The sequence below is a fragment of the Calidris pugnax genome, unplaced genomic scaffold (assembly GCF_001431845.1).
Source record: "Calidris pugnax isolate Ruff unplaced genomic scaffold, ASM143184v1 scaffold183, whole genome shotgun sequence".
NCBI classification, from domain to species: domain Eukaryota; kingdom Metazoa; phylum Chordata; class Aves; order Charadriiformes; family Scolopacidae; genus Calidris; species Calidris pugnax.
The window spans coordinates 3,213,050-3,227,939 of NW_015090930.1; the positions used below are offsets into that span (position 1 = coordinate 3,213,050).

Sequence of the window (14,890 nt, forward strand, 5' to 3'; positions counted from 1 at the left end):
AGTTTTGAGGAGCAGGTTTGGAGTTGCAAAAATCTCTTTTGATGATTGACCCTGATGTTATCAAGGGCTCCTGTGCAGTCATTGGAGGGGCATTCGGAGAGTGATTAATTTAATGTAAGATGAATCACACCCTGGAAACACTTAGCTCTCTTCCTTAAAAAAATCTAGAGGACTAACTCCACTGTGGGTGTAAACTTTTGAGACATCTAAAATTGGGATTTCAACACCTGGTTGCTACATGGAAATTTATAGTTTCAAGAGAGTAAGTGTGGCAGCCATATCAGGAACAAAATAGCTTGCTTCTGGATTAATAGAGATCATGAACTAAGAGATGAGGTTTCTGCTGTACCTCAACCACTAGAATATTTAGACTGCAGCTATTTGTTTCTTAATTGTACTCCTAATAAAATAAATCTCTCTGGTTCATATCTAGCCTGCAAATTTGAGAAGGCATGTTCTTGTTTTAGTAACCTACTCATATTTTAGACATGAAAGAATTTGGCAATGTCATGATTTGCTCTGCTACTCATAGTAACTGTTGGAATTGTAAAGTATTTTATTGTTCAAATTTTAGGCAGTTACATCTCCTGATCAGTCCATGTTGGCTGATGTATTCTAACGTGAACAGACACAAAGTTTATTTTCATGTTATACTAAATATTTCAGCTATTTCCAAAATGTTTCTGGCACGGCATATGTTATATGTATGAAGTAGAGCTGCATCTCCACAAAAGTGGAAATACTCTCCAAGTGTTTACTTAGTAAAGCTGCGTGTGGGAAATCTTCTTCACTGCAAGAGACAATTCCGTGTCACGTTTTTTCCAGAGGGAACGTGGCCCAGTGCATGAGGCAGTTATGGCTCAGTCGTGCCCAGTGTAATGGCTTAGTTCTTGGGTAGTGTCCCTCCCTGACTCAGTCTTTGTGATCTTGGTTAACCAATCTTTGTGTTTCAGTTTGCACACATGTAAAATGACAATATTGCCCTATTTTACCGGAACATTTTAAATCTGATAAAAATTATTTTAGATTGAGTACCTGGAAGGGAACTGTCTCCTCCTCCAGCAGAGCTGGATTTCTAGAGAAGATCTTCCCCTATACAGAGAAAGGGGTGTGTATATGTATTTGCATGCAAATATTTTAGATGCACTTCCTTTCAGGAATCCACTGATTATTTTGTAGATTTTCTGTTTTCTGTATATTTTATTCATTATGTCACAGATGCCTGCTTGGAACGTGCCCTTGAATAAGGTGTTTCTGAGTGTTGCATAAGAATGCTTAATAAACCAAAGTGTGCAGATAAGGTAGAGATATAGATACAAAACACAAGGCTATCATTGGTGTTTGTTAATTAACAGGTGTTTTTCTTGCCATGTAGTTAAATAGATCAGTGGCCACTGAATGTATTCTGGGCATGAATGTTTCAAGAAAGAAGGATTGGTTCACAGTTGTGTTACTGCAGGTTTATGGTTTAGCTCCTTTGAAATATGTCAGCATAAAGTAGGGGCAAATCAAGCTTTCTCTTGGAAAGTGAATGCAGTAATCATAAATCTGAAAGTCTGAAGTATGGAGTAGAGCTTCCATTAACCTAGAGACTTGGGTCTCCTCATGCTGGAGGGGCTATTCAGTCTGCAGTATTTTTAGAGTCCACAGCCCCCTGGAGTCCTCTTTCTAAGCATTCCTGTTCTTGTGAAGTGTATTGCACATTTCTCTGTGAGGGTATCAAAGCCAACTGTATTGGAAACTGATCTCCAAGGAGCTCTAGACCAGCACTTCATAAATGGGAAGTGTAGCAGATGTAATTTAGCTATTCATATGCCAAATACAAAGTATTGGTCAAGCATGGATAAAGCCATAGAAGGTGACACATCTCAGCCCAGGAAATCAAGCAAGGGCATGAGAATGATGTGGAAATTTAATGTAACTGCAAAAAAGAAGGATCCTATTATGTCTATCTAGCACCAGTAGTTTTTCAGCATGAAAAACACCTATTTTCTTTCAAAAGAAAGCCAATACAGGAAGGGGAGAAGAATATGGTTTTTTTTCCCCCATTCACAAGCAATAGTTATAAGAGAATTTCACCTTGAAGTAGTAACTTTTCTCATTACACTTTAAGATATGTTACCAGTGTTTGTGCTTTATGGGTTTGCATAAGTGTAGAAAACCCCTGTAGAAATATAACTTGAATAATCAATAATATTTGCTAGATATGTAAGTGGCATACGTACGTGGGTAATCCTAATGTCTGGGTGACGCCCTGTTCCTAACTACTTATTCAAGTGCCACCTTAATAATTTTGTATGAACAGGGTGTCTTCAGTGCCCGTGAAGTCTCTCTCCTTCTCAGAAACCTGCTCTAGGAAGGCTGCATTGCTTACAGCGTTCTTGTGATTTAAAACATGAACCTGGCAGGCGGGGGACATGCCCAGCTCCTGGCATTACTCCAGCGGCACATCAGTCACCTCTGCTGGCTTTCAGCTGCCAACGCGTGGGGCTGGTGAAACTGTTCACTGACACTTGCAAACGTTTGTTTCCATCTTTATTAAATCCACTGATTGAGAGTTAGTTAATGCAATCATGTTTCTTTGCTTATATTAATTCAAAAACTTCCTCCACGTAATTCCAGTTTTACCTTTTTGCAGCTGGTTTACCTTTGTGTAGCAGCTTCCAGTTTTGCTGGAAGAGTCTGTTGGATATTTTTTGCATCACTCTCCCTTTTTGTGAGGAATTGCATGACTTTTGTTTGATGGTGTGATGTTCTTTTAAACTTTAATTCTTCTTCACTATAGAGGGGGTTGTCAGGGTAGTGATAAGCTGTGTGTGTGCTGGGGCTGTTTTGCTGATGCTTAACAGTATACAGTAATAAAATAAGCTGGCATTGTTCGCAAATCAAATGGTGTCAACCAAAACATCTTTTTATGTAGTAAGATAAGCAAGGACTGATCTACATCATATGCCTTCACTTGAATCCTAAGCCTGTTACTCCATGGGTAGATCCACGGAGAAGAAAACCAATCAGCCTCTTAGACATATCTGGATTAAGGCATAAACCAACCATTAATTAATCCCTTAATTTAAGGTAAATACCTGCTTCAGAATTGGAATTCGAATAGAACAGTAGAGAAATATGGGGAATCCTGAGCACGAATATTATGGCACTTCCTGAAGAGATTCTGGAGGGAAGGTCACTACAGCCTTTTTCACATAGGTTGAAAGTCTTCGTTATATCATCAGAAAAGACAAGATAAACCACTTCAGCTTGTCTCTGATTTGTTTTCATTACTTGCTGTTGTTGAACTGTCATATAATAATTGCAGACAGATATTGTAGAGTTTCTTTATGAACTTCAGCTAGGCCAGGTGAATAAAAATCAAATATTCTTCAATAAGTAGTGTTGTTGAAGTGGGTCAGCATGGGGATTTTGTCTGTTAACAAAAATTGAGTTCTTTATGGAATATTGACTTGTCTTTTTATGAGATTAGAAATTTTCCAGTGAGGACATTAATAACCATGAATAAAGATGTGTTATATATCCAAAGAGAAATTCCTACTATGATAGTGTAATTCAGTGATTGGTTTTCTCAAGGAGCATGTCAATTCTTTGTTCTTCATTCAGCATTTTGCAGCAGTTTTGCATTTGAGTAGTCTTCAATTTTGCATGAGGTATGGCAGAAGGGATCTACTTACACTTTAAAATATTGATAGAAATGGTGCATGCAAAATTCCTATAATTCTCAAAACATAGTTTAAAAGAATATCATCTTGTTTTGCTGTTTGAATAGGTAAAACAGCTCAGCATGGTAATTTTCTAGATAGTGAGAAGTAATTAACTAGTAGAGGCAGGAATTTCATAGAGCTTTGAATGTATCATGTTGATGAAATGTGATGAATCAGGGCTGATGATAATTATAATAAACTTGAGCAATAATAACATGAGTATTAGAAGAAGTCTTCTGACTGCCATACTCACATTCTTATGCTGGAATTTTCATGTAACTATATGTTTCTAGGTTTAAGATTTTTCTTATTTCTTTTTAAAGAAATAGTAAGTTTGCCTCTAGTTTTTTAGATGGCTTCCATTTGGTTTTGACAAATGCTTTCCTTCCTCTTTGAATAAGCAAAAGTGGGTGGAATACATGATTCTTTGTACATTGACATAGAAAGCTTTATGTTTTTCCAGTGCTCCTCTGGAGTTCTTTAGTACTGGGAGGTTATTGTAGCCCTCTGCAAATGTATGAGTTTTCCAATAAGGCACTATGGTGGGTTTGACCTTGGCTGGATGTCAGGTGCCCACCAAGCCACTTTATCACTCCCCCTTCTCAACTGGACAGGGGAAGGAAAAATATAATGAAAAGCTTGTGGGTTGAGATAAGGTCAGGGACATCACTCAGCAATTACCATCATGGGCAAAACAGGCTAAATTTTGAGAAATTTAGTTTATTACCAATCCCATCAGAATAGAGTAATGGGAAATAAGAGTAATTTTACAACACCTTTCCTCCACACCCACCCTTCTTCCTGGACTCAGCTTCACTCCTGGTTTTCTCTACCTCCTCCCCCAGGCATGGGATGCCTCCCGTGGAAGACACTTCATGCATTAACTTCTCCAACATGAGTCCTTCCCACAGGCTGCAGTTCTTCACAATTAGCTCCAGCTTGGGTCCCTTCCAGGGGGTGCAGTCCTTCAGGAATGGAGTGCTCAAGCGTGGGTCCCCCATGGGTCACAAGTCCTGCCAGCAAACCTGCTCCAGCCTGAGCTCCTCTCTCCATGGGTCCTCAGGTCCTGCCAGGAGCCTGCTCCAGCATGGTCTTCCCACAGGGTCACAGCCTCTTTTGTGCGCATCCACCTGCTCCAGTGTGAGTCCTTGGTGGGTTGCAGGTGGATATCTACTCCACTGTTGACCTTCATGGGCTGCAGGAGGACAACTTGCTTCACCATGGTTCTTTATCATGGGCTGCAGCACCTGGAGTGCCTCTTTCCCTTCCTTCTTCACCGACCTTGATGTCTGCAGACTTGTTTGACTTGTATATTCTCATTCCTCTGTTCTGGCTGTTGTTCCACAGCAGATTTTTTTTCTCCTTCTTAAATACGTTATCACAGATGCTCTACCACTATTGCGAATGGCTTGACTTTGGCTATCTTGGAGCTGGCTGGCATTGGATCTGTTGGAAATAGGGGTAGCTTCTAGTAGCTTCTCCTGGAAGCCACCCCTGTAGCCTCCCCTGCTACCAAAACCTTGCTATGCAAACCCAATATATGTGGCAACTTACAGCACAAAAATCGATGATAACACTTGGTGAGCCTGTTCAAGAAACATTCGGAGTGCAAATGGGAAGATAACTGTGCAATGAGTTGTGTCGTTTGACTTGTATTTTTCCTTGCTATTTATTTTTCATGTTTGTTTTAAGGCCGTAGCTTTAAAGAAAGAAGAAAAATAATTTAACCCCTTTTAAGCATACAGATAATTTCACTGCTTTAAGCTACAGGTCTTGACACATGCAGAGTCTTTTCAGTTGGCTGTCACGCTGGTGTGATTTCACAGCAATACATACTCCCTGGTAGCTGGGTAGTAATGGAAGTATGTTTCATCATCATCTCAATAATCCTTCTTAAGCATGCTGGTTTTTGCATGAAGCGGTAAGTTCATGGCTCCCACCAATGTGACATAACTTTGCTCTTGAATTTTTCATGTTGTAAAATGATGATATTGTTCGTAGTGGTCTGAGTTCCTGAAAAAGTTGTTATGGAAACTTCATTACAGCTTTCCTAGAAATCAACAAATAGAAAACCCAAGCAAAATCTTTTTAAAACTCTAGATTTTTGTGATTTAAAAATGCTGTGTTATAGCATTTTTTCATGAACTAATTTTAAAAATTTGATATGTGGATTACTGCATTCATGTGCAAGTTTATGCAGTACATAAAGTTTGCTTATGGACCTCATGTTCCTTCTTTTGATTGTTTTTCTTATACCTGTTATTTCTAGTTCCTTGAAGAATAACTAAGAAAATATTCCTGTAGTGCCAGGTACCAAACATATACAGAGAGGTCCCATTCTGTACCAGGCCTGTGCTAGTGACATGGGCAGGCTGGGTGTGCAGAGGTGGCAGCACACGGGGGTACCCAGGCTCTGTGCATTCAGTAGCAGCAGCAAACAGAGGAGGAGTGGATAAAACAAAAAGTCGAGGTGCAAGAATGAGTAATTCATATGTAGAGGCCATGGGAGTAGAGGAGGAATAAAGTTCCTTTGTGAAGTCTGTTCAAAGTTCTGAACAGTCTGAAAATCCCTCAAGGTTGTTTTTCTGTTTGGATCTTGTGCGTGACTCAGCTTTTCCTCCAGAACCTGTAGCTGAGTTTGTAGAACACCCTTAGGCTACGATGGCTCCATTTTATTGTTGTCCCTACTACGGCGGGCCCTGGCACTGTGTTTCCTTAGCTTTGTGCTGCAGGGTTGTACAAGGGGAGTTTCAATTTTATGCAGTCTTCATATTTTAGTGATTTCAATAGATTTTTTCTGTTTGTTTTTTGCATTTAAAGTTGTAATATACCTTCACTACCATTAATGATAGATTCTGTGTTTAATAAAGAGAATTTTTTATTTTTGGTTCTACTTTTCATCTTTTATCGTTAGGTGATTTTGACTAGGAACTTTTCAGAGGAAAAAAGGATTTAAGTAATGGCAATATATTCCCTCTACAGGATTTATGAACGCATCATTGATCCTCCAGAAACGAATTTGACACCTGAAATCAATTTATGGCTCGGACAGAGAAACAGGAAACATGGTTTCTTTAAGGTAAGCAGATATGAAATAGCACATGAAGAAGGAAATTAAAGTCATCAAGATATTTCTGATTAGTTGTCTTACACTCCTGAAATCTGATTTGTATGAATTTTAGTAGAAACTGTGGACTTGGGATTTGAGACAGGTCCAACACTCAGAGAAAAGGTGTCTCTTCCTGCGAGGTAGAGGCTCGTAGTCACTGACTGCAGTGCCCAGTATTTGAAGGTTTTGTTTGGTTTCCTTACTTTAGCTTTGGCCTACCTGCTGTGCTCTGCCTTGCTGCTCCTGGGGACAGAACAAGGCTGTGTAGGCAGCGTCAGAGTCTGTTTTTGGCCTTCATCTGTAAGCCTTCCTGAAAAAACAGCTTTGCTGTGGTCTCCTTGCCAGACAGTGGTGATCTTAATCACTCTCAGAGGCCATTTCCTCCTTGATTTTCACAGAATACCCTCACCCGTCCGCTGTTTGACTGGGTAACTCTTCCTTGTTTGCCCCTGTCAGCGTTATCTTCTAGAGCAGAGGAGGTCCTCTGGCCTGTGATCCTTGTGGCCCTGGCATATACTAGCTATTGTATGCAGTGCTTTTGCCTTGATGCAAACCAGTAGATTTTTCTTTTCCTGGACTACCTTCCTTCCTTTCTCTTTTTCTCAACTAAGTGTGTCGCTGCGTCCCTCAACATTCAGTAGTAGGTCACTGAGTTTCATCCATGAGCTTCCTTGTCCTTTGGAGCTTCCATTGCTTCCAAACAGGCCAGACTGGCCCTTCCAAATGGTCCAGAGTGGGAGGCTGGCTAGCTGGCAGGATTCAGGCTGCTCCTACCTTGTAGCTGGAAAGTCTCTCTTTTTTTCTGTTTATGAGGTTTCCCCAGACAATATCGAGTAGGCCTCTATGGGCATGAGGAACTCTTCAGAGGAAAAGAAGATTCAACGTCAATATATTCCAGATTTGATTAATGGCAGTATGTTTCTAAACTTGCAAAGGACAGAAAAATGCCCTACAACTTGAAAAGCCTCTCTCCTGTATGTTTTCTTTCAGCTTTTATTTGGCTCCTGATGAGGCTATATGATTTTATGGTTGAGGCTGACCAACAAACAAAATCCACTAACAAATGAAAAAACACCCCCTCCACCGGAAAATTAACTCTTTTACTTTGTAAGTGAGCTATGGAAAAATTTCTGATATTTCTTCCAGTTTTGGATAAGGAGCCGTGGTGCAAGTGTGTATCAGTGAAAGAGTCTATAGGCCAATCTGCCCGTCCTCGATACTGGCATGGATTTGTTGCCAAGGTGATTTACCACCCACTCAGTTTCCCTTTGAAGCTGTCAGTTCATAAGACAATTTTACAAGTTGCTGTTTTTCTGAGGATCTCTCCTCGAGGTCTCCAGATTTCAACAAGTTAGGACAATTATTTTATGCTAAAATTATTTATGGTAGGATTATTGTAGCAACTAACGATTTTAATGGTTAGCTTTTACCTCTGTAACTAACTTTTAACTTAAATGGCTGTCCGAGAGTTGTTCTGAACCTACAGTACATTTCATCCTCCAGCAGCTGAGCTGTCCCTGTGAAGTGAAATTGATAGTATTATTTTATTCTACAGCTGTTGTTTTTTTTTACCTCAGCTGCTTCCCATAATTCCACAGATGGTAAACATATGTTTATAGCTACATAGGAAAAAAAGAAGTTATATTGGATTCGCCCATCTTAAATTCTTATTTTATGCAGGCAGTCAGCGCCTCAGAACTCTGGGATATTATATGTTTGTAAATTAATATTTCTACGCGTTAACACTTTGGAAACAGCAGGGTAGCTAATGATATGCTAATGAGCTGACAGTTTTTATTGATCATAATGAAAGTCGACAAGTGCCTTACTTTGCTTTATGCATGCTTGAATATTTTACTAACTTTCTTCAGGGCAGAAATATAATTGGTTGTATTTTTTAAATCCTGCTTGAGAGTTTCAGAAACCTTACTTTTTTTTTTTATGTTACTCATTGCAAAAACTTGGGATTTTGCCAGTTTGTAAAGAGTACACATCTCTTTCCATATATTTACATGCTCAGCAGGACCTCCCTTTCTTTTTCAGAGCAATTTATTGCACTGTTTTAGCATATTAAAAAATAGATCTATTTTCCTTAATGTAAACAAAGATCTGCAGGGAAATAAGAGCGTTAAAAAAGAATTAATATTTTTGTATGTGTGTTGGAGCCATGATAATGTATGTAACAAAAAGCACTGGATACTGTTCCTGAGTATCATTTTTGCCATTCCAAAATTTTTCTTACTTCAGTAATAATTAATTGTCATGCCTCTACATAAATGAATAGCATTAAAGCACGTTTTGGGCCATAGTCTCATGCCTATTTTAGATCATAATTCTATAGTATATCAGAGGAGGAAGGAGGGGATGATATCCATAAGTCACCGCAGCCAGTTGCTGCCATTTTTCTTATTTATGCTTTTGTTCTGCATCCTTACTTACAGTGATTATTCCACAAGTAGCCCTGCTGTGTTTGTGGTCTTGCTGGAGAATGAAGTGCTCTATGGCATAACCAAGGGAATGGAAGTCTTGCCCCTTACAACTAGTATCTCTTAACTAGTTTTAACTCACCTGCTATGACCAAGCATTTGGAGTTCAGGCAAGATTGAATGGTTTTAGCACAGCAGTGGCAGGAGGAAATGCGGAGTAGACTTAAGATAGCTTTGTCTTTTTGCTTTGAAGGCAATCTCATTAATCACTTTGTAAAAATTACATGCTGACCCTTCAGGTTTCTTTGTGTGGCCCAAACCCAAGATTTGTTTTTGGAATAGAGAATACCATTATAATCAGATTAGGAAGCCAAAGTAAATGCAACTTAAAGGAGGAAGAGATACCAGACATGCAGGGAACCCTCAGTCTAGGATGGATCTGATTGCACTCAGGATCAGAATTATCTGCAAAATTCATTTTATTTCTCAGGAGATCCTTTCCTCCTACGGCTCCCTCCAAATACCTGCTGCAGAAATGAGCTTATTAATGCATTTGCTGACTAGGTGATTTATGTCAAAAGACGGTAATATTTCATATCTGCTATAGCAGGCTCTATTGAACCTGCTGCTGTGTCTGGGGATTGTAGGGTAGGTGCTGGAGAAGCATGTTGGTGTTTTGACTGTGTAGCTCATACGTATGCTTGGGCCTCGGTAGTCATTTTGGTCTCGGAGTTGCACAGGTCAATACAGTGCCCAGGGCAGCTGTTCCAAGAGCCTGGCGTGGGACATGGCTGCCCTGTGTAGAGGAGCTCAGTGCTGGTCTACTGGAGATCTACTGGTGTTGGCGTAGCATAGCCTGGGCACAGGGGATCGGGCATGTCTGCTGGTGCTTCCGTGCAGAGCCTTTCACCAGCCCTGGCCGATGGCGCTTGCACAGCTGCGTGGCAACACGTTACCTCTGTGGGAGAAGTAGGCTTTAAAGAGGGTGAAAGCAGTGGAGGAAATGAAAACACAGAAGTGGAGAGCTTGTGGAATAGATGAGCCTTTTCACAGAATGTGGGAGGCGTCCTCTATTAAACAGAGACTTGAGAATTGCAATAAGCAGGGCTTTTATATTGCATCCTCATGGGATGGCCTTGATATTTAGTGCTGTAGGCCTGAATTTAATCTTGTGGCTGGTAATCTGCCTGCACAGATGAAGGCTCTTCAAGCTAGTGAGTCCTGATGCTGTACTGAAGCTGTGATTGTAATTAGCCAAATGCCTTAATGATAACATAAATGTGCTATCTGCTTGGGAAGGGAAAAACCGTGAAGATTCTGACCAGGGACGTCTCTCTGTCAAGGCCAAATCCTGCTGTCCCTTCTCAGAATGTGGACTGAAAAACCCTACCCTGTGCCAAAGTGAACCAGGGCCCTGGGCTTCCCCTGGGGAGCTGTGCATACCGAATTCTTCTCCCGCCCGCAGTTGTGGAACCCTGTTGGCAACCTAGACTTAATGCTGAAGGAGGAATAGTCCAGATCTGTTCATATGTGTTACAGTAATTATGGCTGTAATAAGTGTTTGCCATAAACGAAGTCTTTCTATTAAAAAAAATACATCAGCAAAATTTCTGCTCTTTGAAAGTTCCCTTCTATATTTGCTCATATTAATTCTGTTTCAGAGGATTTATAGACTTAGAAGGCATCTATATTGTTGAATTGTAGGTCATATGTTTTGCCATGGTAACGTGCTTTCGTGTAGCCAGAAACTAAGACAAAAAATATTTCTGTTTCCTCTCTATGTTTGTGCTGGTTTTCCCTTTTCCTTTGCTGTTCTGTTAAACTGCCTTTATCTAAACCCATGAGTTTTGCCTTTTTTTTACAATTCTTCCTCCATCCTGCCTCTGGGGGGCGGGTAGGGGTGGGTAAATGAACAACCGTGTGGACCATGACAAAGCTGTATTTAGGTGTAAATCTATCCAAAAGACAATTGAATGGTGGGGTTCTGGTGCAGCAAACGTATTTGAAGTTGAATATGCGCTTTTAGAAAAAAGGCTGAGGCAAACACCACTTCTCTCTGAATGATGTCTTGTTAGCTGTGTGATATGGTCTGGTGAAACTTTGTAATCTCATTTACTCTTGGTTGAGCTTTTTACTGAAGAGGCTTAAGCATTGAAGTATATTTTTGTGCCTCAGCTTCTAATTTCTCGCTGATGACTGCTAGCAGACAGTATGTAAAATGGCTTTCAGGATGTTCCATTTCCAGTGACAGTATTACTTCTCATTATGATGATGGTTTCATTATTCTCATAGATGAAAAGGTTAATAAATGTATATACTTCTGCAAGAAAGACAGTGTGATCTGATTATGTCTATTAATATTTTCAGTTAATATTTGATCAAGAAACAGTAAGCAGGAATTTGGTGCTTGCTGATTACCTTCTGTTTTAGGAAATGAGCATGTAAATGTTAAATGTTACTTACTTGCCAGGCTTCAAGGGCTGTCAGAAGCCTATATTTTATTTACGGATGGAGTTCAACATTTTGAGCAAGTGACTATATCCTCACTCTGCAAAATTCACTGTATTGCAATTTAACTGAAAATTAAAGCATAGTCTTACAATCAGTAATTTAATTAGATAACTGCTGTGATAAATTGCCTTTCAAATTAAAAAAATTCTTCTCTGTCTGGGAGGAAATAGAGCCATGTCATAACATCTGATTAATAGTCAGGGAAAGTGAAATAGCACTAGAAGTCCCCAAGAAAACTAGAAGCTTTCCCTTGTTCCTCTCCCTTAGTGACCATGACATTAATAAGCTAGTAGGTCTTGTGGAGTTATGTTACACAGTCAAAGATGGAGCAAGAGCTTTGTACTGAGCTTAAAAGTGCAAACACAAGCTTCAGCATTTTCTAGGCTATTTGAAGGCTCTAGGGTTCTTCAGGACCGGGTGTGCAGGGATGCTGGGCAACCCTTCGTGTCTGCTGCCTCCGTCAGGGACAGAGGTCCCTCGAAGTCAGGGACAACAGAGGATGCAGGCAGCACTGGACCCTTGGTCCTTGCTCTCTCCTGTCCTGCCCGGTTGGTTTCTGGACCTCATACAATCTGCACTAGCTGGCTCTGAGCTTGGAGTCCTCATTTCTGCCAGTCCTACTCAGGGCATTTTTCCATCTGTTTGAGTTAGAGAGGGGATATAGTTCTAATTGATGGCACGCTTACGTGGAATGTCTTTTGAGCTAGAAAGCTAGTAGGTTACACTAAACCGAACAACTGGAGTGTACACTCTTACGTAACTCTTGCACGATGGACTTCTCTTTTCATAATGTTTTATTTCACGGTTTTATTTGGCTGAATCACTAAAGAGTATTGGTGTGTGTTCTTTTTGTCTTTTGGAAAAGTGTGTCATAGGCTTGAATAATGGATATTGTTTCACTGCTTTTTCATCAGGCTCATTCCGTTTTAAGACATTTAAGCAGCTTATATTTGGTGATTGCAAAAGACAGAGCAGTATTATTTCTGTGTTTTGTGAAAATTAATATCCAAACACACAGGGGGTAGGAGGAGTTGTATTTTGTCCATCTTTAGTTATTTTCCTCATGAGAAGAGTGAGCTGGTCAATTTTTTTGTAGCCACTTAAGAAATTAAACAGCTTGTTCAGGTATAAGTGAATGTTTGGAACCTGTATTACCAGTTTTCTTTTCTTTTACAAAGGGTGTTATTCAAGATGTGAAAGTCATCTTTATACCTAACGGATATATAACGCAGTGTCCTAATCTGAATCGCAGTAAGTAGCAATGTCTTTATTGTCTCTGGTTTAGATTTTTTCATAAAAATTACTTCTTCGTTTTAAAAATAATATTTTCAGGCTTGCCATTTTTGCATGTGCTGACCCTCCAGAAGGCAAAAATTCTGTGTAAACAGATTGCATTTACTATGTTCAGATAACAAGCAGCATATCAGACTTGATTTATTTATGGGTTATTGTGTCTTGTCTTCTCTTCTTTTTTGTTTCTTCTTACTCTTCCTTTATTGAGCATGCCCAACCTGCAGTGATTTCTTAAGTCTGGTGCAAGGAATCATGGATTTGCAAGAACTTCTGGCCAAAATGACTGCAAAAGTAGGTACCTAAGCTTATTTGTCAATTACCTGTTTCCTTCTGTACGAATACCAACATGAAAATGTTTATTCCTGTTGCAATTATTCTACACTTTCATGGTAGAGCCATTTTTTTTTTCTCCTTCTGCCAGTAGCCCTGCCTGCAGTGGACTTACAGATACAGCTTCATGGATGTCACTTAAGCCTTGTACAGTTTCTGTTGTCTGCCTTACTATTTCTAAAGATAGTGACAAAATGCCCAGGGTCTGATTTTTTTGTAAGAAGCCTTAGCATGGTTTCCCTTCTCATGCTGAGGGATAAATGCAGAAACAAAAGAGTGAAATCCCTTAACAATTTCCTCACCGTGTGATGCTGTCAGAGGGTGTGTGTTTGCCTGTGGGAAGTCCTGTGAAGTCTTCAGGACTGGCGTAGTCTCCTTCCCGGGAATGGAAATGAAGCCCCAAAATGAAAATGCCTGTGAAGCTGCCGGCTGTGCTGATCTTGACATCACCTTTGATCAGTGGGTTTTACCAGTGTAAAAGTTAACCCGGCTCCAGGTGGTGTCGTGTGTGCTTGGTGGGGGTTTTTTTTTTTTGTTTTGCTTATATTTTTTCATTATTTTTACTCCCCTGGTTTGGATTGCGAATAGGATGAATGGGAAGCTACAGTGGTTTTTTTGTTTGGGATTTTGGAGATTTTCTTTAGGCTCTGCTCCCACAGTGCACAGTCAGCCTCTGTGTTAGCCAAGGGCCTTTAGCTAAGGCTGTGGTGAAGTTTTGGGGTAGACAGCTGTGTTTTAGAGGTGACTGAACCCCTGAAGTGTGTTAAAGGGCAATCTGTGAAAGCTTTTTGAGGTTAATGTTGGTGAACCATCTGGTCTTTGGTAAAAGGCAATTAATTGTCTCATCTGAAAATGCACTTATGCATTAATTGCTTATAAATTTAGGTGCACCTACAAACAACCTGTAGATGCCTTGAATCTCAATGTAGTTACCTAACAGGAATTTCAAAAATAGGATTTGCGTAGCAGTGCTACCAGCGTAAAAGCATTACACTTCTTACTGGAAGAAGCTGCCTTTAAGTGTTATTTTCCTCCCTGATGGGAAAGGGAAAACTTTGTTTTTAGAGAGTGAGCGCATTATACTGACAACCCACTTACTCAGCCGACATGCTTTGGACAGGCTGACTCCGAATGCAAAATGTGAAGCTTTTAGTTCAGTTTGCTGCTTGTACTGTGAAAGAAAGGCAATTATTTTGAGCCCTGCTGGTGGTATAAGCAAATTCCAATTATACACTGTACTGAGTAACTTGCTTTCTCTGCTGTTAATTATATTTTTTGCTTGCTGGTACTTTACAAGGGGAAGCCAATAACACAGTATTTGTACTGCAAGGACTCTGTGCTTCCATGGGGTGGTGCTGGGACAATCCTTCATTGCGAGTTCCTTTTATGTTATGGCAGTGCATTGAGTGTTCCATTGCAGTGATTACAGGAAGATTGTTGTCCAGGAGAAATGCATGCAGCAGGAGAAGGAAGTTCATTTGGTAGACAAATGCAGGTTAGAAACGGAG

At 40.1% G+C, this 14,890-nt stretch overlaps 1 protein-coding gene across 1 annotated transcript in view; it reads left to right on the forward strand.

The window, feature by feature from the left end:
• The window catches only part of NELL1 (neural EGFL like 1), a gene marked incomplete at its 3' end in the record, with an annotated part of 158,144 nt that overhangs the window by 55,630 nt on the left and 87,624 nt on the right, over positions 1 to 14,890 (forward strand). Inside the window, exons 5-7 of the mRNA XM_014951584.1 lie at positions 6,696 to 6,792; positions 12,938 to 13,010; positions 13,261 to 13,343. Coding sequence (XP_014807070.1) covers positions 6,696 to 6,792; positions 12,938 to 13,010; positions 13,261 to 13,343 — 253 coding nt within the window. The remainder of the gene's footprint in view (positions 1 to 6,695; positions 6,793 to 12,937; positions 13,011 to 13,260; positions 13,344 to 14,890) is intronic.